This window comes from Varroa destructor, unplaced genomic scaffold (assembly GCF_002443255.2).
Source record: "Varroa destructor unplaced genomic scaffold, Vdes_3.0 BEIS01000004.1, whole genome shotgun sequence".
NCBI classification, from domain to species: Eukaryota; Metazoa; Arthropoda; class Arachnida; order Mesostigmata; family Varroidae; genus Varroa; species Varroa destructor.
Window position 1 is genome coordinate 40,694,477 of NW_019211457.1, and position 24,625 is coordinate 40,719,101.

The 24,625-nt window shown below is 40.5% G+C and overlaps 1 protein-coding gene and 1 long non-coding RNA gene across 12 annotated transcripts; one reads left to right on the forward strand and one right to left on the reverse strand.

The window, feature by feature from the left end:
- Positions 1–182: 182 nt before the first annotated feature.
- On the forward strand, positions 183–18,041 carry LOC147756205 (uncharacterized). 9 transcript variants are annotated; one of them, XM_086987288.1, is made up of 5 exons: positions 183–552; positions 4,221–5,088; positions 5,463–5,771; positions 7,607–7,775; positions 17,192–18,041. In XM_086987288.1, exons 1-2 carry the CDS (start codon positions 401–403, stop codon positions 4,435–4,437), a joined length of 369 nt encoding a protein of 122 aa, XP_086843414.1. In that variant the 5' UTR covers positions 183–400; the 3' UTR covers positions 4,438–5,088; positions 5,463–5,771; positions 7,607–7,775; positions 17,192–18,041. The 9 variants fall into 9 exon arrangements, 5 of the variants coding, with proteins under 5 accessions (XP_086843414.1, XP_086843413.1, XP_086843415.1 ...); XM_086987287.1 differs by lacking the exon at positions 17,192–18,041 and adding an exon at positions 10,276–12,014; XM_086987289.1 differs by lacking the exon at positions 17,192–18,041 and adding an exon at positions 10,276–12,014 and having other exon boundaries at positions 4,221–4,440.
- Positions 11,071–24,443, reverse strand: LOC147756206 (uncharacterized). Of its 3 annotated transcripts, XR_015326567.1 has the most exons (5): positions 24,297–24,443; positions 23,101–23,245; positions 19,630–19,775; positions 19,103–19,184; positions 11,071–11,190 (listed from the first exon to the last, which is right to left on the reverse strand). It is a non-coding gene; the product is annotated as an uncharacterized LOC147756206 (long non-coding RNA). The 3 variants fall into 3 exon arrangements; XR_015326565.1 differs by lacking the exon at positions 23,101–23,245; XR_015326566.1 differs by lacking the exons at positions 11,071–11,190; positions 23,101–23,245 and adding an exon at positions 18,532–18,668.
- Between the last annotated feature and the right edge of the window lie 182 nt (positions 24,444–24,625).

A 24,625-nucleotide genomic window follows, 5' to 3' on the forward strand; every position in this document is an offset into this window, starting at 1 on the left:
TCGCTATATACCTTATACGCCTATAATAGTGTGTGTAAGACGCCTGGCACAGCACACGCATTACGCTGTTAGGGATAGGAGATAAACGAGGCACCCTCTCCCCACTTCCAGTAGAGGCAGGTGCGCCTACATATATATATGACTTTTTGCACGCGGTTATGGGAGAAGAGGAGGCTGCGGAATAGGCGTCCTGAAATGACTTATTCTCTGTCCTGATGTAGAAAAGTCCAGACATGAGCCAGTCATTCTATTTAGGGTTGATGATTACCTTTTTAGCGCTGCACTCGTTTCGAATTTTCGTCCCATCTCTCGCTCCTTCGCTTGGTTTTTCGTTTCTCCATGACTCAGGAAATATTCTGGTCTCTCGTTTGAGCAGAGCACCTGTTACTTTCGCCATTAAATGGTCCAATTCCCAGTGTCAAGTTGTAGCGCTTACATGACAACCCGGTCGTACCAATGGACGCGTGCCGTTTGGAATAGCGGTGCTGAGTGCTGTGTTAGAGGATGTGGCAGCTCGGCCAGCCCAGCGGGAATGGAACAAAGCTCCTTAAAGTACGAAAACTGTAAACAATGAGTCAGAGCTAGCGGGAACAGGTCAAGCCAGCGTATGTCTGTGCATATTACTTAGGAATCGATAGTAATGGAATGCATCCACCAGGCGATTACATGTACCCCTTGCCCAAAGTTTGAAAAAAATATAATATTTTCCTTTGATAGGATTTGTTTGAGTCAGTAGCGTATCTGTCTGTGTAGCACGCCCACCAGATGTCCAGTGAGTATGCATTTATGTACTTCTGTAACATGTTTATCTGCCTAACAGTGTCGAGAAGCTTTCCTTGGCTGCCTCCGATCACTCTTTCAGCGTCTGCCTTGAGCAGAAAATGATACTGTTACCGAAGTTCTTGAGGAAATAGACTTTCGATATTTTTGGAAATTAACGTTTTCTGTTATAAACACAAGTTTTGCTCTGAGACGATACGAATTCAATCGGTAGTGCTACGTTTGCTTCGTCTATAGTAAACACGCACGTTCCGGACCATATTACGCGACCAGTTTTACAGTAATTATTAACCTTCATCTTAAATGAATATAAAAGGGTCTATTGATCAATGCCGCTACGGTGATATCGCTCTATCATTTATCTGTACTCATTACCAAATCTACTTCATTAACTTGTTGACGGTCTATTGAAGGCGCTGAAGTCGCATATACATTATACTGTAACGTGTATATCATTAGGCTGACAATTTACATATGGCGCTTTTATAGAATGGGAAATAGATCGCACATTGATAAGAAATAGATATACGTAAACTATCTATATTATCCATATTGTATAGAAAGCATGTCTATGTGCGATATAGGAAAATACGGATAATTTTCCTAGAAAGCGAATTTGTATAAATAAAAATAATATCGTTAACTGCGTAGAGACTCCACTAGAAAATAAAATTGAAGCAATTTGTTTGCTGTTATCTTCAAATAAAGATCCTTGCCGACATAATTCTAATGGAAATATAAAAGATGAATCGTTAAATACATTCCGAAAATCGGTAAAAGAAAGCTTTTTACCGATTTTCGGTTAGTGCAGCAGCCAAGACGTTAAGAAGACAAACGACGGCAACAAAAAAAAAGACCGAACTTAATAGAATTTGGCATAGTATGAATCAGAAGCGTTAACCGTTTTTTAGCGTTAGTAGCATATATATATATATATATATATATATATATATATATATTAACAGCCTTCGTAGACGTTCGTGCCATCAAGTTGTGAAAATTTTAATTTCTGTCGTAGTAGTGGTATTGAACTTCCAATGTCTCAGTCTCCATAAACCTTTGTTTACGAGAAAAAAACATCTATAACCCATATCGCGCGAATGCGCTACTTGTCATACAAGCAACGGTAATCGCACTCACCGCTCGCTATGACCGCAACTATTTTCCCGTTTGTTTTCCTCCATATGACTTGGTTTTCAACAGCAGCCGCTATACTTTAACAAGCAGCTTGTAATGTTGAGCTTAGGTCAGTGAATAGGAAGACTGCGACGAGACGACCGACAGTTCTCTAACGTTGTCGCATGACCGTACGCAGCATCAATAACCATCATCATCACGGCGATCTGTTACTGCACGGTGCTAGTCCAGGCCAAACTGACGCTGCTTTTAGCTTCTAGCGTCTGCCCGCTACCGCTCCTACAAGTGAAGCAATACAGGATAACTTCTTTCATGAAAAATAGGTCTCGAAGGACATTCAGTAGGACACCAACTAACCATGGCTAGTTGGTTCGCTGAAGGAAAGCCTCGTTTGTTTACCGAGACGACGACTAACAGTAGCCGGATGACGGCTGCTGATGCTACTGAGTGGCGGCTTTCGCATGGACAAAGTGTATAGGCGGACTTCTTTGCCCCAAGAGGGGTAGAAGGTCCACTAGCACCGGAACGGGACGCACAACGAAGGGCGTGAATATATCCATGGATATCCGAAGTAAGGACTAGCAGTTAGCGCGCAAGCTAGTCAAGACCGACGGACATCAGGCCGCAGACGGGTCGACCGCGGCAACCAACAAGCGAAACAACGAGGGGTTATCATAAGGACAGGAACTCTCAATGGATAGATCCCTTTTGCTCTCTACTTCTTTTTATTTGCCCTTCTTCTGTTCACTATTGGAAACAAAGCACTGGAGCAGCACTACTAGGATAGAATAGTTCAGCTATCAGCGAAAAATGCTGCGACGGTACGCACCTCACGAGCTCTGGGGCCGTTTTCTGTCGCCGACCGACAAAAACAAAGAACAATATGTAATTATAATAAACAGACACGATGGACCTTGACGCAGCGCATTTGGCACGATACACGAGCAGAGATCGGTAGGAAGAACAACCAAATGCATATATATATATCGTACCAGCTTGTGCAGTAGTTTCTTTTATCACAGAATCCAATACTTGAAGGGGGCTGTAGGCCGACAGAATCAGATTGGTTCGCAGGGCGCAAAATGAAAATGTTTTTCAAAATATTTGCTCATATTTGTCATTCAGTTTAAAGGTAAACTAAGTGGCTAAGCTGGCATTCGCGGTCTTTTCTTTGTAAATGTTAAATCTCTTCGATCAATGAGTCATCCATGTATTGTTTGTGCCATTCCATTGAAGAAATCATTGTTTATATAGCTTTGTACGAACGTTTCTGTTAGTTACGGATGGCGTCTGGTGGCTACACCTTATTGAGAAGTATTTTTGCTAAAAATTACTTCTAAAAATTTTTCGCTATATTATCTTTACCTGTCACAATCCGAACAGTTCTCACATAAGAGGAAAAATACTGGAACTATATGAACTTTACTATATTATCTCTAATATATAGATCATTTTCGATGATAGTTTGGTATTCATGTAAATTTTCATTTAGAAATAGGCTCATATTCTTATACGACTATTATCAATCAACACTTACTCTTTAAAACAATAGGCACGTGCCACTAGGTACAGGTCACAATATGTTGCCCACGGCCAACGTATACGGAGCCAAAGGTACAAAGCATGAGTGTGCAATTAGTTTTCAATTTTCTTTTAAGGTTAAGACGTCATCCGGAAATTTCTGTTATTCATGATTTACGTATCGTACTCTTCTGGCCTAGATATCACGTACATTATGCATGCAATACGTTAACATATAACTAACATATCTGACACTCGTCCAATCCTATAAATATTAACCGATAACATGACTTTTTTCCATCCTCTAAAAAGTTCTCGAGTATACACAACAGAAGTCCTATAATGTTATTGCTAGCTGACGCAAAGGCTTATTCTACAGAAATTTTTATAGTTGACGTTCCTTAAACATAGCTAGGACCAACCGGACAGAGTGCCTCGTTGACGGCATGAACAGATAGTCTTGTTCGAGAAAATTCACACGGCTGAAACGTGGGTTCGAGCAGGGCTTCCTTGGGCTTTACGTTGCACGTGTGAATCCTCTTGAGAAAAAGATAAAAAAAAAAAAAGAGAGCTTTCTGGAGCTTGGAGAGGAGTGACGGCGCCAGAAGTTGAAATGTAGCAGGAAGGCCCTTATAGGTTTGTGCAGTCCGGTTTGAGATTGTCGGTTGAGCGATCCATTTAGAATATTTTCTTGACAAAAATGGCTGTCGCTGCCACTGGCGGTCCTGCCCATCTACACAACTTGCTTCTCACGTTCAATCTCTTTTTGCTGTGTCACTCAGCTCCCCTGCGCCCTCAGCTCCGGTCGTATTCGGGCTTCGAGCAGTACGTCTGCCAGCCAGCGAACTCGTCGTAGCGATACGCCTGCGCCTTCTAAACGGAGGTGACCGGCAGCCGTCGGTCGGCTTGGCTGCCTCTTCCCTTTCGAACCGACTTCACACAGGGCCGGCCGTCGGCGACGCGGGAACTCGACTAGGCCGAGTCGGTGCTGAGACATAGATAGTAATAAAATACCGCTATCATTTTACCGTTCATAAATCAATGTTACAACAAAGCTACTACTCCTATTGCTCTCGTCCCCCGTTCTCCCCCGCTCAAAGGCAGCGCCAAAGAAGAAGATGCACAAGAACGAGAGGGCACTAGAAACCACATCTAGGCAGCAGCGCGAGACACAGAAGACGAGCGGCGGCAGGCCGAATGGCACCGACTGGTGCGTCAGTGAGGAGGAGTGGGGTAGATATGGAAGGATTTGAAGAGCGAATGACAACAACCCCATTGCCACCATCGTCGCTCCCGAAGATGACCCACTGCCGCCGTCTGTATGACAGCCAGCTTGGACGACGAACACAAGCCAGCAGAATGTGAGGAAACCGTGTCAGGAACGAGAAAATGGAGAGAGAAATGGGGCCTAGAGAGCCGGAAAGAGAGAATGCTACGAGTAGCGAGGCTGAGAAGGCCCGAACGAGCCAATGAAAAAGACAAACATATCTCTTCGGGTCTTTCCGCTGCTACCACTGTCACTTCTTCTGATATAGGCGAAACCACTGCGAACAGCAATGAACTACGATGAAGAGGGCTCGAAGCAAGGAATCTTCTTGTTGACGACAGACGTTGTACCTCCCATCCGTGTACATGCTTCTGGTAGATAATGTTAAGTAGCACCGTCGTCCACTTGAAGCCTTAAACTCAAAATTCCTTCATGAGCTCTCCTGGCCTCTTTTCCTCCAAAAACCCAACTCCGTCATCTCTTTTTTTTAACTTGCAGAATCTTCCCTCAGACCCAAGTTGCAGTCGGAATTGGCTTTTAGTTTTTACCTTTTCTCTTTATTTCTCACCAACTGACTTCTGATCGACACGGTAAAAGGATATATGAAAAAAAAATGACAAAAGAACTCCTTTTTTCTTGCTCTCTCTAACTATAACTTTTGCCTGCAGCCACTTTCTGTTATGTTTCTTGTATGTTACAATATATGTTCGACCAATTTTTTTACACACTTTTTCCTTTTTTTGTTGGTATTTTTTAGGGTCTTTAGGGCACATAATGTGAGCAATGCATCGTATATCTTCTAGTCCTTGAAGCGCTATCGGAGACCTGTAAATCACGATAATACGGCTGAAGGTCAGCTAAAAAGGTTCAAGTACACTTCGTAACATCTATCAAACAATTACTCCTGAATCTACATCTACAATCGCCGTGAAACGCTACGTCAGACTGCGTAACCATCTCTCTCTAGAACGCCGTCGGATAAACTGCGGACTTTTAACTGGCTCGAACAAGCAACGATTCAACTTTGTAATCTGCAAAATGTTTCTTCGACAACACATTTAAACTGGTATGTATCCTTAGACCCTATTCATTTCAGTTCTCCATAATTTGAATCTTGTGAGAATACTCCAACAAGGGGATCTCTCTATGCAGAAAAAGCTAATTATCAATTTCTGTTTCAGTTTTGACGCACAAAGATATTGTCCGTATACTTCTACGCAGTTACCAAAAGATAGGATTTTGTGTCTCGAAAAATGAATATATTTAAGATTGTTCCTTGCCTCTGGTGATTATTATGTTACCGAACGCAGCGATTTGAAACGTACCTTTGGCTTAAATGCTGAACGTGGGAACAGTTAAAGGAAGTTCAATAACGTTTTATGTTTGCTGATGTCGTTTTGAGAAGATGCTCTCACTTCTATAAGCCCGCTTACGGCCACTACTACGAAGGTGCGTACTTCCGATGGATGCGACGGAAAATGTATACGATATTGTGTCTTTCTTTTTCTTGCAAAGAGTCGCGACCCTTTAAGTTTGCTCTGCTTGACGACTGGGCATCATTGTCTCGCAAAATATGGCGTCTGAGAATCTGCCATGGCTGTCTACACAGGCTCTTACGACAGTGACCACAGATTCAGGCGGTGACTGCAATTAATTGGGACGATAAAAAGCTATTACCTGTCGCTTTTTAAATAGATATTGTTAGAATATCTAAACGAACGCGGTTTTTTTTTCAAATGAGTTACAATAAAGTAGAACGTAAGCATACAGATGAAAAGAAATATGTTTGTAGTTAGAAAAAATGCGAGCCTGAATCTGAGAGAGCATTTGTTGAAACATCGACTACATTGCTATCTGTGTATTTACTTACTGTACTTATAAACTCCAGCCAGGTATTAGGAACATTTAGCAAAACACGGTTAGGAAAATTTTATGTATAAACAATATACATAAATATATATAAATAATAACAAAGAAAAGAACAGTTTAGTAGTCGCTCCCAGTATACAAACTGCGTCCGAGATAGTTAACCTTGTTGATATGTTGTTATGCAATACAAAATTCCAATGTACTAGTAAATATTAATGATGAGTCTATTGTGTATCTGTAGATATTTATATAAGTTCTTATTATTGAGCGTTGAGAAGCAGCGTTATGACCGCAAGATTTGACGCGTATGTTTGTATAACTAACCTTGGCGCGAGCTAAACTACGGAGTAGAAACAATTTGACAATGGACACATTTGGATTTCAATAGGCAAGCTTTTTTTTTATTTCGATTTAAGCAAAACAAGTGTTATTCCAGCAGTATAATACGAACGGTCAAGGGCGGAAAGCCTCGATGACTGTTCCTATAATAACATTTTATATAAATTATACGCACCGTTATGCATCAGTAACTCACACGTTCATTGTAATTAGAACACGGAAACACAATGCTATCCGGCGAGTTGGGCATAATATAGGTTAGTCGGCTATTAAACGACTAAGCAGAGCTCTATAGTTCCCACCCAGCATAGACTGTTTTCCCTTGGAGGATTTTTCAAAACACGTTTCTGTTAACTCCGATTGTTGCGTCACTTGTTACCTGACAAAACCCAAATGGAACGCAACTTTAGTCAGCATCATGGTGTAACTATAAAAATTAGCGTCGGTCGAAGAGCATTTAGGGCTATGGGGTCAGCACCATTTGGCAACAATGTCTCTATACTGCTTCCATATCCATTTGCCGCGCATCAAGGCGGTTAGATGGCTGACACTTAACTGCGTCTAAACGGCCTTCAGGCCGCCTTCTCCCCCATGCTTCCCGCAGCTTACTTACCCTGGGTTTGTTCGCTTTCTCAGATTCAGTTACGAAAAATCTCTGCTTGTATTTGAATTTCATACTGCCGCCTTCTACAGCAAAAAATCATCTCGAACAAAACGGAAAGACCCTTAGCAACCTGACAAGGTCGATGTCGGGTTAAGCTGTGCGAGTTTGTTCAGACATTCGAACCAGGAATCGTCTGATCAGAAAGTATACCTGGATAACGAAAAGATTCGTCCGAGAAGGAAACCGCCATCGCAATTGGTAATATACAGTACTGTCTGATTTGTGGCCTCTAACTCATAGTATAATCCTCATGATAAATGAGTACGCTCCAGTTTACGAGGGTATTGAAAAGGTTAGCGAGTACCTACTTACGTAATTTCGGATTTGTAATATAAAAATGTACCGACAAATGAATGTGCCAATGTTAGCACAAGAGTCACTGATACTATATTTTATAAACCAAATGTAAAGAGCCTTCGCAAAGTTCTTCGATTGTTATGCCCGGTTATTAGAACGTCCAGCATGTTTGAAATTACATACGCAACATTACCATGCATGAAAATATCCCAATGCTAGTCATAAAGACCGGCCCAGAAGTGGTGACCGATCTGCAATTAAGAATCCCTTGAAATCTGGATGCAAAGCAGTCAGTCAATGGACTGCACCACTAACTATGTTTATCCTTGGAGCAGGAGGCATACGCATACCTAGTTCATTGATAGTGTTAGTCTATGGAAAATATGTCAGATCAACAAGGAAGGTAGCACATATTACTCAAATGGCAGATACTATTTGAGCAGCCATCACTGCCAACCAGATGTATTCCCAGCAACATTACCTTCGCTACGAGAGCTAAAGGACAAAACGGGGCATGAACATGGGCCGCTTTGCCATAGCACCAGTTGTCGCTAGCCCAACACATCTTTCGCTGAAATTTTATAGACTGCGCTGTCCCACTGTATGTATGAACGATAAAGGCCGCCCCAGCGGCCGAGTCACTGACATCTTTGACCGATATCTGGATACCGTCAGGTTACCTGGATTGTTATCGGGGAGAGAAAATTCACATTACTGTAACGTATGTGTAATTCTCGAAGTGGACAATGGAGGACGACGAATTAGTGAATAAGGTGATAGCGTGCTGACATTTGTTGGATTGAGGAAAGACCGCAATCTCTGGCGATTTAAATACAAGGGAAGATATGCTAAGCGAGGCATGAATTGCGACGGGCATTTCGTGAATACCTCGAAGAGTTTGATAAGACATTTTACAGTGATTGTACCAAACAGGCCGAACTCTGGTCTGGAGCAAAGCAAAAGGAGCTTTTTATATGAAAACAAATCAGAGGCCTCATCCTACGTATAATTCCGCCACTTTCGACCAGTGAGCCCAAGCTATACGTTTAGCCCCTCACAGACTTCGTTTGCGACCGTTAGAACACTGGTTTAACTGATACATTTCACTAGTTGGCTCGCAGAAAATCTCGAATGGATCGCAGCCTCCGAAAAATGATTCTTTGCGTCCGATTGTAAGCCAGACATCCTCAAATTATCCAACCACAAGACATGCGGCCCTGGCATAATCTATAATGTACACACTGAGAACACATTCTTGTTTGCATACGATTAAATAACTATGTTCAACGCATGCTTGGCATAGGGAGAAATTACTATGGAGTGTGTAGTGTTTGATGGTAGTCATCGGAAGAGCAACAAGAAACCCAGGAGACCGTGAATCGTAAAGAGGCATTGTCAAGAAAATCTGCATCTATGAACTCCTGTCTGGGCTGCAGTGGTGTCAATCGAAAAGTCTCAATAATTGTCAACAGTAACGGCAGTAAAGCTTGTCAATTTTAAAGTAGCCCTATATGCCACCTATAGAGCGCGATCATTTGCAAAAAGCTCAGAGCGCAAAATCTCGCGCCTCTAATCTAGACTGAACGAAATTTTTTAAAGCAGGCGTTAATCCTATGCTGAAGACACGCAATCGAATGATACAGTATATCTTCTAGGAGAGTCACCGGTTTTCGTCCATGACCTCCGTTAAATGGCCAAGTTGCTAGACATCAAGACATACGTCGCATGTACAAAAATACAAAAGCAGAAAAAGATCGAAGTTGACACATTTTCCTCTAGAAGTTAATCATGACCAATCGAAACGATGGAACGGCACAAACCAAACAAATCGACATATTATAAGAGGATAGTCTGCACGCAAGTTCCATGGTTTAACTTAACAAAAAAGTTTTATGCGAATGGCGCCGGTTAATGTAAATACTGAAAAGGTCTTTGTGATCGCTATCACGTCGGTGTTTGTACGCGAACAAGATCAGCCATCCTTAAGCTCGAACTTCAACCGACAACAGATTCTGCGTCGCCGAATTACGTCAACATTACATAACTCGCTCTTGTATGTAGGGGATATGCTCCTTTCCATTTAAAACGTATTACTCCGATAACAGTTATTGCTTACAGTAAAAAGCACTAGTATGTGTCGTATAGTGTCAAATCAAGGGACCAAATATAGCGACCTGAACCCACAATCGTGGTCCCAACATAGTACTCACGACTGAGGTGAGCAGACACTTGAAAAAGATGAGACGGTCCAATGGTAGATAAAAGGGCAGTACTGCATATAGAAACGACCGTTTCGTCGAATTAAATATCCACCAGAAGGTTTTTTATTATATTACTACGATTATTATGACTATATACCCTAACGTGTGCCATCATCGTGTTATTGGAAACGTGCCCGCAGAGTGAACACCCGAGACCGTTTGCCATCAGTGAGCGCCGACGTAGATGATGATGAGGCTGATCGAACCCAGCCAAGGATCCTCATGAAGAGCTTTTGCCATCCTATGCCATAGCGGTACTTTCTTTACGCCAATCAGCCTTAGGTAAATACTCCCTATAGTGGAGAACCAAGAAAGAAGCATCACTTACGAGGAAAAGACCGACCTCCGACAGGGATTCACTGCAAGCCTGAAGGTAACCTCTCTCTGACGTGTCAGGAAAAAGAACAATATAGCGCAGAACCCCTGTTTTAGTCTCGCCTGCTGACTTCACTCACGTCTGGCTATCCAAGGCTACACTCTATCCTTCGCCCCTGCCCTCTTCACCCCATAAGCAGACAAGACATGTGCAGCGGCCATAGTCCCATCCGTCCTTTTTTCAGTGCTCCTACCAGCTACGACAGGAACACAATCATGAAGCACGAGCCGCCAAAAGCGACTGGGACTTTCACAGGCGGCCATCCGTGAGAAAAACGTTGCGCTACCGAGCAGGTAAGAAGGAAGACAAGTACTGGACGTATAAAGACGAAGGAGCGGCAAGAAGAGACAGTGAAAAAGAGACGCGCAGAGATCGTTTTGGCGTAGAAGTAGCGACGGCTCCAACTATCTGGTGCGATCCTTCCAGGCGACGGGTGAATAGCCATATGATAGGGCCTTTCTTCCTGGTTTCTCTGATTCAAGACCCCATAGCCATGGGTATGTCGACCAGAAGCAGATATCGCACTACCTCTATTCGCTTTTAACTAGATGGAAGAAATCGGAAGAATTTCTCAAGCAGAGCGGAAGCCAGGCTAGCGATGGCTGGCTGGGGTCGCACGAGCGCAGGTCCTCGGGCGGTGCTACTTGCTCCCAGGCTTGCCCTCCTGCCGTGTACATTGCTTAAGTAGGGAAAAGGAATGGCGCAGAGAAAAAATGTTTAGAAGGAAGAAATGGAACTAGTCTGAATAGGAAAAGGATACTACCTATTTGGCAGATGCTCACCATGGCAAAGACTGTCGATCAGCCGAGCGAGTCCTTTTTGGAAAGACTTTTTTTGCTGCGATCTTCAGTCAAATGGCTCTCCCTAAACGATCCCCATTTATACCCCCGTCAGGCAGCCCTATATATTGCATTGCGTTTTTCCAAGAGCCAAGATGTCTGAGAATGTCGATGTAGATATTAAACGCTGTCGCAGTCTCCAAAGGAGTACAGCCTTGGCCCATCCGCCCCGGCTCACGGGTTCGATTCCCACCCACGATTTGTATGTTTCCAAATACGTTGAATTTATCCGACAGTATTTCAACTAAGTGTGCAATTACGTTTGACTATTGCGATGATTTTGCATGTTTTGTCTTAAGTATTGTTAAAGCCTGCTTAAATCCGGCCGTACGCTTTAAGCTTATTACCAGAAAATTGGTGCTGAGCGAAAGAAAGCGTAAGCGATGTACAATACACCATATAGGGTCTATTCTGGTTCACCACTCTGGCCAATCTCGAGCGACGCAGACGATCAAACCGACCAAGTTGATGAGCCTCGACCTGACACCCATATAGGCTCTGATGATCTGATCTGACAGCAAATGGCCGAAGTACCAAATCGCCGTCATCAAACATATAACCATCCAATTGATTTGTCATAATGGACTAAAGGAGAAAAAAGACGATGTCAGCAATCAGGATCCGGAAGTTCACAGACAGGATAATAAATATATGTGTGCACATATGTGTAGGCTATTTTTTGGGGATCATGACAAACGAGGTTAAGCTTGTGAAAAACCGGGCAAGAGCATCTGGTACTCGACACAGTTATGTTTAAATACGCTATATTTATTATATAGGGAATTCGGGTTCGAAAAGCTGTATATAAACGACAATGTACAGGAAAACATGGTCTAATAGGATGCGTAAAAATACCGCTCGTTTCTTTAGCCTGCTGCTCGTTTCGGGTAATAGGTGACGACTGACACGGTTGACCTTAGATAATATGTAAGTTACTTGTTATATATAAAGTACTTTTCAGGCCACAACAGATATTTATATGCACAGATCCATAAGCTGGATTAACTTTTCAGCTGACCACCTGTAATTCCCTTACGCGCAAAGTCTGATATTCTTATTATAAATGCACTAAGCAATATCATTGCATCAACGATTATTTCCTACTATGATTAGCTTCTACTCGATGATATTTTGTCTTTCCAACATCGAACAAATCCGTTGGATTCGTACACCACGCACATACGGCTTGAAAAAACGCAGGAGGCTATCTTCAATTTAAACTGAAAAGCCAGTTATTTTTACGTTTGTTACTGCGCCCTCTTCCAGCAGTTAGCGAGACATCTGTCCGTCCTAGAATCATGCTTCTTCGGGTATGTCCAATTCCTTATGGACAACCGGTAGAAATACAATAGCACATCGCCTTACGGTAAAGTGAGAACGGTCCTGGAAAGTGACGGTGCGCAATAACGCTAACGTCGCTGCATAATATTCCGGTTCGGCTTTCGCTCGCATCGACCGATCTTTTGTAGTCAGTCTATCATACATAGAACGTGGTTAATATTTAATAATACAATACGCGTTCAGACTACGGCAAGAATAAATGTGTCTTTATCTCTCACTGCCACTTCGTCTACGACGGAACCATACGTGTGTATGGATTTTCATACCGACAGGCGAGACACACAGTCTACATATAGAGGCATCCATCCGGGGGTATCGAAGTGTCACTTGAAGTTCGATATGTCCCAATGACGAACACATTCTTGCATGCGGTCGCCTCATATAGACACCATGGGCCCCCGTAAACATGCGCACCCAAGCGGCACTTTTGGCATGACTCTTTTTTGTCCACAGGCCAAGCGCGAAAAGGACGTACGGACGTTGGGGATGAGCTTACTGTAACGACAAGCTATTTGTAACCGTTCTACTGGCTCAAATTCTTTTCGACGCTTCTGTCTGCGAGACTTCAGCCCTGCAATCGACGAGCGCTGAGGATATCCCGCAACTGAATACGATGATATTCAAATTTGCACCTTTTCTCTGGTAGAACCGAAAATGACACATCTAATTAGATATCAGCAAGCATTTTTAGCTACACAGAATCTAACGTTTTGATTGACCAGAGCAAATATGAAGAGTAATTTGCAATTAATATTGTTTGTAGTATTAAGATTCAATGGTTATCATTATTAGTACTAGAGATTTATTTTCCGAAGAATTATGTTGATTAGCTAGTAAGCTAATAAGTAGGTGCAAGCTAAATCAGTAACCTATATTGAATAGCACACAGCGAAAGCTGGACGATCGTAATATCTATAACAGGCTCTAAAAATTCTGAAGACACTTTAAATTAATGACTATCCATTTTACATTCATTAAGGAGCATCATAATAGCATCCTGGTTCAATAAGGGCGCGAACATTCAAAAACGGCCTCCGAATGTGCTAAACGGTTTGAAGTTTTTTGCAAGCGGCCTTACAGTATAATGTTCGGTAAGTTATTCGTCAACAGTATTGTCATCGGATGGGTACTTAGTCTGGATTGGTGTCCGTGCTCTTCGCCACTTGAATCAACGTGTCGATTAACTCAGTGATTCGACGCACGGTCACTCCTCAGCAAAAAAACTGGAGAAAACAATTGGGAGCATGTCGTTTGACGTTGGGCAAGGTCAGTCAGCCGATTTCGGCCTGTCGAGCGGTGGCTTACATAAATAACGACATGTTTGTGGAAAATTCTTCCCCTGACGTTTGATGTCTGCCTCTGCTGACAGGGGGCGCAGGCTCTTTAACAAGATCAGGAAATCCGGTAGCTGGTGGTGCGACATGTACAACATGAAAAACATCCTCATTGTGTTATATAGGGAGTTCATCTTTTTAGACTCGTGTGTATTTAACATTTCGAGACAACTGCGCCGCCTTTTTCAATCTTTCGCCTTTTCAGCAGATTTTAAAAGATATTGTCATTTTCTTACATCTTCCATTCAACATTCATTGCATCCTGCGCAATTTCTCTGCTACATTCATTTTCTCCTGCAGCTGGGTTTTTGTTCTGAGGCCGATCCTTCGCCTGAAGTGTCTTTCAGCCACACAACGTCCGTATGTCTTTTTGGCATTGTTATTATTTGATAACGTTTTCTGTCTCATTGGGAACATCTCTTCCTTTCGGACGTAACGCCCCGATTAGGATCCTAATCTCTCGGATTGTAGCCGTCGTTCTTACTGTGCAAATAAATATTATCTTGTAGAAAACAGCTCCGCAAAAACCTGTGCGCAGATTGAAACGAGTGATTTTTCATAAAGTAGGTTGTGGTGCCTCCAGTCTCATACTCCGCCTGAGCTAACACTTGAATAAACGCTGTTGTAACTAATGGCTAACATTTCTTCGATTTTGAGATCTGGAGATATCGCCAAATCATGCAGACAACACCGTACCTTAATGGGAGGTTAATGGATGACCGAGACGAACCAATACGATACGGCACCATATATCTATACCAGTTATATCATGAATGTGCCTACATTTTCTATATAATCAGTCCTTCGTTCACTTTATCTATTTGTTCTTTTGAGTGCTTTTTGTCGTCCGCGGTTGTCTCGCGTTAGCTACCAGTTGGCTACGAAAGAAATAGTTATCTTTTTCTCATTTTGCTTTGTTCAATGCCGTTTTGCCATTGGCAACCAAATAAATACGACGGTAGGACCTGGTACGTTTTGTTTGTCATTCTGCCTTGGCCATAAGGCGTGACAGCGTTTTGCTTAAAGTTACAAATGCTGGCAAGGTTTTTGTGCATTCGCGGTTACCGCGAAGACACCCGAGGCGTCGTACTACCCATCTATACTACCAGACCAATATCAGATAACGAATCTGACCAAGCACAGCCACAATTCAATATGTGCAACCTTCAGGAGTTCAGTACTAACCTAATTACCGGCAGCGACCGTACTTGGCGTCACCATCTGGCTTCCGAAGGAGAATCAAAAAGTACAAAGTCTCCAGGTTGAGACTAAATACCCTCCAAGGCAATACACTACAGTTGCGTTATTGATGGAGTTAGACTGATTATACAATACGATAGCGTCTGTTGTAAAATTCTAGAGTCATTGTAAAAGTGTTTTTCGGTAAATATCTCTATACTGCACCACATAGCCCACTAGTGTATACAGCGTTTCGTCCTTTGAGACGCGAGAAGCCGAAAACTAGATATCAATAAAAAAAAATAGACTCTAACAAACAGAGCGGATTGTTACTGCGTTACTATTAAGTTAGACGGTGCCAATTTTGTATTTGCTCTAGAAGAGTGCGCCTTTTCATTTGCAGGCTTAATAAAAACGACTGTTTTCTTGTTCATCCAAATTACCTGTTTATGCAAACATAAACAATCATCGGGCTGCATTTAGCAAACGTGATCGGACGTATTGCACCAGCTTCGAGGCAAGCGAAATCTATTCAACTCTTTTCGCTTTAACGAGTATTATTGATTAATCACACGAATTCAAAGAGACCTAAGGTCAGGTCTAATGTACCCGTGCAGCTAAGCCAGTTTAGGTCTAGCATTCGTCCTAGATCTGCTCCTGTGCGTTAACAATGTAAATCAGCCTTTTACAGTACCTTGTAAAACATCTAACGGTGACGCTTTTGAATTAATAAGTCAAGTTCAGTCGAACACGCACTGACGCTCCATATATTTAAACAAAGGTAATTTTGTAAAGTCATACATTGTGTAAAAACAGGTTTAGTACTTTTCTATTTCATACTATTTATTATCTTTGCCATGTCGTATTCACAGGTAAAAGTCTACTCGATGCATTGTACGGGTGAACATTATACGGGCAATACACGCTCGAAGTGTCTATATTCGTTAATAAGCCTAACATCATCAAATGGAGCATAGTCATACATCAAAGATGTTAGATTTTACACTTAGTCGCGCCATAATATAGAAGAACACCTATGACAACAAGAACGATCCTGGGGATCTTTAAGGACAAATCAGTTTCTTTCACTGTGGTCACGAGTTAAAGGTGGATTGAGCGTGTTATTTCCGTAGCCGTCAATGCCCAAAGTATTCAAAGGCCTACCCAGCTCACAAAGGGTTAGAACAGATAAGGAGACAACCATCATTCAATTGAAAATATAATAATATCTACGGCCAGCTACTAGCTAGCTTGAAACATGTCTAGCTGAATCAGTGCGAAGGCTGTCAAAGGACACCGATATATAGCTATGTTTCCAACGCATTTTTTTCATAATAATGCGTCTCGTTACGATAAAACCATCGGCCTTAGGACCGTATATCACAGCAGAATAAGACATAATGGCTAATCGGACTATACTATTATTACACGCAAGGACGCTGTAATATCACATCAGTATAAGAATTATTTTCGTGTAAAAGAGTATACACAATATATTTGACCATGCTCGCCGGTATAGTGGGCCATAATCATCTCCGAACGAGACGCACAGATCGTGCTTCCAACTTCTTCTCCAAAACAAGCCATTATGCCATACGATCAAGCTCTACTTGTTCCTAATACTGTTGGATAAGTGCACAACAAGCACCTCAATAATCGCATCGTGGATAAGTGTCAGGTCTTGTGTTTTTCGAGGAAATATAGTATAGAATATATGTAGATGGGCTGGGCTTTGAATATTTTTATTGATTCTGACCTATTTAATACCTTGATTTTTTTGTTGTTATTTTTAACGCTTTTCAATAGTAATTTAGTCTTCTAAATACTTCTGAAAATTATCTGTCTACATATATATATATATATATATATATATATTCAAAACGAAGTCGCAGAGACGTAGCAGGAAAGGTTGTAATTGTCAAGAGTTGCATTCTGGGCTTATGGTGTTTTTCAAAGTGTGATATTTAACGCCTCGTATACGTTTCAGGCCTCCTGTGCCAGATGTCAGGAAAAAAATTCAGCTACCACTCATTTATAGTTCCCACCGTGATCGAAAAAGACTACAACTATCTCTGCTGTGACCATACGCCTCGAGAATTGGTCGGTTCTCCCACTTGTCACACATCAGATAAAACAATACGATGTTATTGTCGGCCTCATTGGTATCCTATACGTTACCTCGATGTTCCGAGCTTTGCATCCGGTATCGCTGCTAGGTATTCCATCAGACAGCTGGCTCCCAACACGAAACGAAGTCTATCTATGTTCGGATCCCAATTAGACCATAACGTATTCCTAATATTAGCAAACGAATACGTTACCCGCTAGGCTATCACGGGAACCTGTCACACGTTATCTGTTAAGGCTACAAGAAGCTGCGCCCACTGCCCCGAAATACGCAGAACTTTATTTGATTGATCTATTATTAAAAAAGAACATAACCCGCTAACGAATATTAGTTCTAGAGAAAAATTCAAGGTGTGCTCGAAACATATTTCATCCAGCCTTTATAGTCTGATTAGAAACAAATCGTTACCCTACTACCGTTCTACGACGTGACATTGTTTGTCAGGAGACAATCGAAAACTTCAACTACTACCTAATCATTCTGTCGTCCAAGTCGTGGTCTTCGTACCCCTCGACAATTTTATTTACCAATACAATAAATATTTATCTACGCTGACAAGGTAGCTGCGGTAGGCGTCTACCGATAATAACAAAGTGTTATGTCCATTTAAGTTACCAAAGCCAGTCGGTACTGACAGCTAGTTGGCCAAAACTTTACCGACCATGAACCATCGAACAAAGTTTAATAATCGAATAAGCGAATAACTAGACGTAATGGAAGTTTTCATTTGAAAGCAAATGTAGGCGTCAATTAGGCACTGGCAAATGCAGGTAGAGAATAAGCAAAGATTAACAGGTTATCCTAAACACATTCTGTGTGGTACCACCACCACCACCACCACCACCAAAAAGTAACGTACGACACCTATTTTACTATTATCAGTACTTTTTTGCCAGTACCAGAATTAATTGTCAGTTATATAATTTATTATCACCGGCGCTAGATACACCGAGATACTTCGACCGAAATATAATTTCAGCCAATTGCGTCGACTCGGCAGTTTGTTGCTGATCTTCTAAAAGTCATATCTTAGTAAAACGTGTAAAAGGGAGCGGAGCCCTTTCCTGTTATGACAATCGCAGCGGATCGATATATTTACCGCTAAACAAATTATACAATATATAGGTTCACTATTGATACATGCAACATGTGTGAACTGATTGTAAATAAGCAACACCCATTATATAGCAAATATCATTGTGCAGTGTTGACGGCAATGAGTTAGATCATTTTTTTGCATAGATACGCGTACGCATACACTCATGCAGAGACAGGGCAGAGTCCACCTGTTAGCAGTGATCCATCCGATAGCACCACTTTCCCAACAGCTTGCTAGCTAAATAAAGAATTGCACTCGTTGATAAAAGTTTCATAATCTACGTTTGAAGAGGTAAGTTTTTCAAATTACTCATCACCGTATACTGAAATGTTTTCGGTGTAAGTTACACTACAGAGCATCAGTTTCTGCGTTCCTGTCATGCTAATGGGCAGCCTGCATGCTGACTATACCTGCTAGGGTATGCTAGAAGCTCTATCGCGTCCTGATCCCGCAAAACCGTTCGCATTACTCGTATCGTCGGCCACATCATTATGGCCACTGGGTATTTTTCGTATTGTTCCATTTAGACTTATGAAGTAAATCATTCTAGGGAAACTAACTATACTAGAGGAGCTAATAAAACCAAGCCATGTTACCTGCCGTCCAATAAGGAAATTGTTTTAGTTAGAATAGTTGTTCCCATATTCCAGTACATTTCATTTCAGTTTTACCTGTGCCAATGTTATTGGAGGAATCAAACGTTTGGCGTCCTTGGTGCCAACGACAAAGTCCCTTGTGCAGCTGTTCTCGCGCCTAAAATGAAAACATACCCATAAAGCAATCAACGAAAGCCTTCAGTATAGCAAAAGGCAATAATAATAATAAATAAGAAGCAAATAAGCCCAATGACTTAAAAAGATCAATCTCAAAAAGACAATACTTACTTAATAATGTGTAAATATTTCTATGGACAGTTGCGGATAGGCACTTCGAGTCAAATCATTTCTCTGTTGCGTAACTTCGAATAGGTTTAGAACAAATTTAACGGTAATAATATTCTCTGGAATCCATTTATGTACGACATTTTCTGTACGACAGATAAATCCTCTGTACTGTTCTTTTTTTTTCATTTAATTAATTATACCATAGCTGTCCTGTGTTGCTGTTTGACTATTTAGTCATTCAATTCAAGAGAGTTTCCAAGATGTTGTTCTCTGCAGTATCTATCCTCTCCTCCCACACCGTGCTAAGTTCTTACTTAGTACTGAAAAGTCGGTACCCTCTGGATATCCGAAAGGCATTTCCTTAGTGAAAATTACGGACTCATCACATAACCTACAAGTTTCCACGAGTCTTCCAGGCGGCCAATGAGCACTTACACAGATCAGGAACCATTCAATCCAACTGAAAAACAAATTCTGATTGCGGTTAGATTCAATATAATAATGCTTTGGACTCTGCTTTCCCCGATCTGAGTTCGAAAGACGCCGATTAAATTTTATTTTAGGGCCGGCAGGGCACAGAATATCAAATAAAACAGTTGGCTTATAAAATCACCGCATACGTCTGCGTAGAAAAAGCCATAAGCATGTAGAATAACACACATAAACATCTAGCAATTAAACGTTTTAGTACATATATATATCTGCAGGATGTCATTTATTGATTGCAAAAGCCATATCGAATATACTGTTTGAACTAGGCAGAGATCTTTGCAACTGCCGTTTAAACGATGTATGATCGACGCGGTGTAAAATTTTCCATCGACAATAAAAAAAAAAGTCATAGCTGTACATTTAATTTTTAGTGTCCAAACCCCTCTATACAGTCTTCCTGCCCTCGCTGGATTAATCATACATTTTATATACCTTAATAATCTAAATACTACCAACACCACGCTAGAAAACCGCTCTGTTTTCTAGCGTGGTGTTGGTAAACACAATATTGAATTTTTTAACTGTAACATGTATAAAGAAGTTGAGTATAGGTTAAGTTGAGCAACCTATAGTAATTGGATATCTGTTAACACGACAGGTGGACCTGGTACCTGGAAGGTATTTTTCTTGTTTGAGAGTGTGTATCTTATGAACGCAAATACAAAAACAAAGCATGTAATTTCTATGCTACGTGCCTCTCGCACCGGTTGTCGTGCGTGCAGTATCGGGTGAAACTAGTTCCAATTCCATCATGACTAAGTTGGTACAAATTGTTGCTCTTGCGCTTCATTCTAATGGCTATGTCTTCAACTCTACACGCTCAACTTAGGCTCGATATATACGTATTGTACATTTACAAGTACAGCCAGGCGAGCGATAAAATCTATCGCCAGAGCAAGGTAATTTTTATATGATTATGAATGGAATTTAACAGTAATTCATAGGTTGAGTAGCTTTCTAGCTGGTCATTAATTGATTAACAATTAAAAAACTAATTAAAAATTGCCACAAGGATAAAAAATGCCCGCCAAAAATAAAGAAAAGGTTGCAATATCTCACAGAGCCGAAATGTCGATAGAGTTTATATGCTTGTTTGTCCGTACTGCATGGTTGTATGGTTCGAAAATGCAGTCTATCCTTTTTGCTCTACTTTTTATTAGTAGAGCCGATTTCCTTCATAAATAAATTAGTTGTTTTTATTATTCTATTTTATTTGTCATAATAATATGAAGAACGAATGTGCTTGAAGCAAACAACTCCTTAACAGAAACGTAAACGTAATTCTAATATCTCACGTAAGTATCTATTTTTTTTAGCGAATTTACAGCGTGAAATTAGTTTCTAGCCAATACTTTTCTAAATAAGCAACTACTATAATGTAATTTTGTTACCTACTATATTGTATAGTAATTATAATCTTATTCAGTAAATACGGAACAGTACTCACGGAAAAAATTACTCCATTTATAATTGAAGCTATTTAGGTCAATACATTCCTAAACAGACGTTGTCCAAATACGATCATCAGCCTGCGCGGCTCAGAGCCTTGTTGCCTCATTATTGACTCTATGGGATTATGTTTCCTCCGGGACTGTGTCTAAATGTTTTAGGCCAACGGCAAAACGTATGCATTGTATGGCTGAACGTATCCTATGCTAGCATTTAAAACAATCGATCTATAAGAACTAGAGATAGTAATGTAATAGCAAACCGCGATGTTATTACCAGATTTACAAGCTATGGCTGTGATTACATCGCACAACTTTCAAGGGTCAAACTAGAACTGTATTTGGGATGACGCCTCTACCAAATAACACCGTAAAGACTGACCTCAAGCAGTTGAAATATTACTGCTTATATGTAAACGCACACACAAATACATTATTATTATTATTATTATTATTACTTTTTGATGTTTAGACACCATTTGTCGAAAGCGGAGCATAAACTTATATAAATATTATAAATGGCAACTTATAATTGACGTGATTTGGACGCTCCAAAAAATAGAATATACCGAGAAAGTTCAATGAAAACCTAAACAGGTCCTAAAAAGCCAGAATGAGGCCAGGATCGGGAAAAAATTCAGGGAAATCCGGGACAAAATTCAGTATTTTTTAGCAAGATACAAAATTGAAACACATCCTCTCTAGCGAATCGGTTTTTGTCTTTCTCTAACGTTTAATAGTTGCGACTAAGGAAATGTATGTCTGCATTTACTGTATGATTCCGACTCCACAGGGTTCACATTGTGATAGAACGGCCTTGCGCGTATTTTTCCCTCATCCAAAAGCATTACAGTTTTATATCAATCTGCGTGGGTAGTCAGTTATTAATTATGTATTATACGAACTATATAATCGTGCGCAAAGAAATAGCCTGAACAGATAAAAACGTATACATTCAGGCCATCAACACAGACTGATGGTTTATTAGAAACACTTCAAGGACACATTTTTTGTCGACGTCCTAGAATATTCATGGCATCTGTGTATTGTTGACTTGCTTTCGGAGCCTTAAGAAGAAGTGATAGACATTACACGATATGTATGAGTACTTGGTTTCTCCGTCAAATTTCTACATTGATCAAATCTTGTATCAATAATATGTCATTGTAATTAAATAAATGCGCCGAAACTCTCGTAGATGCAATATTTGGTATATGATTCTAGTTAACGCGTATACTAACGACCTTAAATGGCAGAGGATAGTACACGTCGAGAATTTAGGTCTAGAATAGCTCAGATAAGCGTGAAAACGCAACACATCAAAGATTGACAAATGCACCTTCAGACTCTTACGTGCCTTGTCATAATAACTCATGTGGACGTAAATGATGAAAACAATCATTCTGGAAAAAAATAGTGATTTGTATGCCAAGATTTGTTTAGACTAAATGCGAACACACAGTACGATTCAAGGTTCGCGTTCTCTAACCGTGACGGATATTGCTAATGTAATTATATAGACTTAAAAAGGATATTTGTTCACCCGTTAACTAATGCGGATTGGAAAAAACTAGACCGTCACTGATTTAAGTAAAAGACAAAAACACATATCGTCTATAGACGTGTGCAATCTGAGGATTCGAATAGATATCGATGTTTGATTATTCGGAGCTAGGCCTCGGGACATAGCCGTTAATCGTGACTAGAACATTTTTTCAACTTCAAAAAATTATAGACATATAGAAGATAACGTAAATCATAATAGTGCTTTTAAAAAAGAGTGAGCCGAAACTTAGGAAGGTTTAGAGAACACACAGACCATATACTAAAAAATATTAATACCACCTGTTCAATAGTCTTTTCCATTCCACACAAAGTTGTTTAATGTATCCAATGTTTAGTTTCCTTGACGCAAAAATCTTAAAGCCTGAGGGGTTTGTTTTCTTGGGCGGGGGACCGCACCTCTGAATCTCATAGGATTCATAGGATCCTGTTAATTCAATGCAGATTCCAAATTATACATTCTTTAAACTCCACAATATATCACACTTTGAATGAACCTTTTTAAACTAATCTGCGTAATCGAAAATGTAGACAGCAAGACGGCCCTGAAGGAATACATGAGAATTAGTCATGGCAAACTTCCTAATCAACAGGATTCTTTTTTGTAAAAACTGAAACCTCTCGGTACCTTTATTCTTATCCACAGGGGTTTAGAATCTTCCAAAAATTAGCTCTACATTCTGTAGGTTTTTTTTATACAGGGTTTGGTCCAGATCACCATTTTGAACCTCGATTTCTACAGCGTTCCCCGAAATTGTAGCAAACTCAGTAAAATCTTTAGCATTTTCATGTATTATCCCGCTTGTGTACCTTTTCTACAAATCTAACTGCCGGTTCAGACACAATAGTTTAGGTATAGTGTATTTACAAAAAAATAATGTACACGAGCAGTGGAAATAGTAATAATATGTATAGTTAACGTTAAAAAATTTCAAAAACAGTTCGAAAAGCCAACTTTTAATTGTAAATATAGCAACTCAATGACTAGTTCAGCTAAATCTTATTAAATAGTCAGGTTGTTTTTTTAGGCGGGTTGGTTTTTTCTCAGACGCACTTCATCAGATCGCATTTACGTATCGCTAAATCTCACTACTCCGCTTTTTAGACTTCGGTTCAGTAAGTCTCTTTTCCTTCTATTTTTCAAATGCATCCTTCTGTCTGATGATTAAGATATATTTCTTTAAACAAACCTAAACATTTTTTTACTAATTCTATTACCATAGAAAATTTCAACGACTATTAATAGTTCTAGTTCAAGTAAATTCCATATTTATGATAGAAAATCGATTTACTGGATTTGAACTGGAAAGTACCGCTAAACTCTTTTTACTGAAACTTTTAAACACGCATTTTAGTTTAAAGACGCGGCAGATCAGAAACTCCCTCAAGGTTTCACTCTCGCTCCGACCTCATAACTCATCGCTTCTCTACACAAGCTCAAGACTTCACATGCTAAAGTTCAAACCCGCAATTCTTACGTCTCAGGTCTGTGGTGCCTCGTTCACCGAACAAGCATCGTGCTGCACCCAAACTGCATCACATAACACGGCTCTGTTTGAGAAGTCTTTTTAGGCCATTATTTCACGCGCCAGCTCCCAAAACCACCTGAAATACTCGGGTCATTATTTATCGACTACAAGAATAATTTTGAAGCGCTGTATATACAATAACATCAAGCACCTAGCGGACGATCGCCGTACTTTTCGAAATTATTCAGTCAATAATTTATCAGAGACTTTACCTTTACTTTAGTTTTCGACATCAAGTGTGTCAAATAAAAGATGCGTAAAAAACGAGCTATCCGATA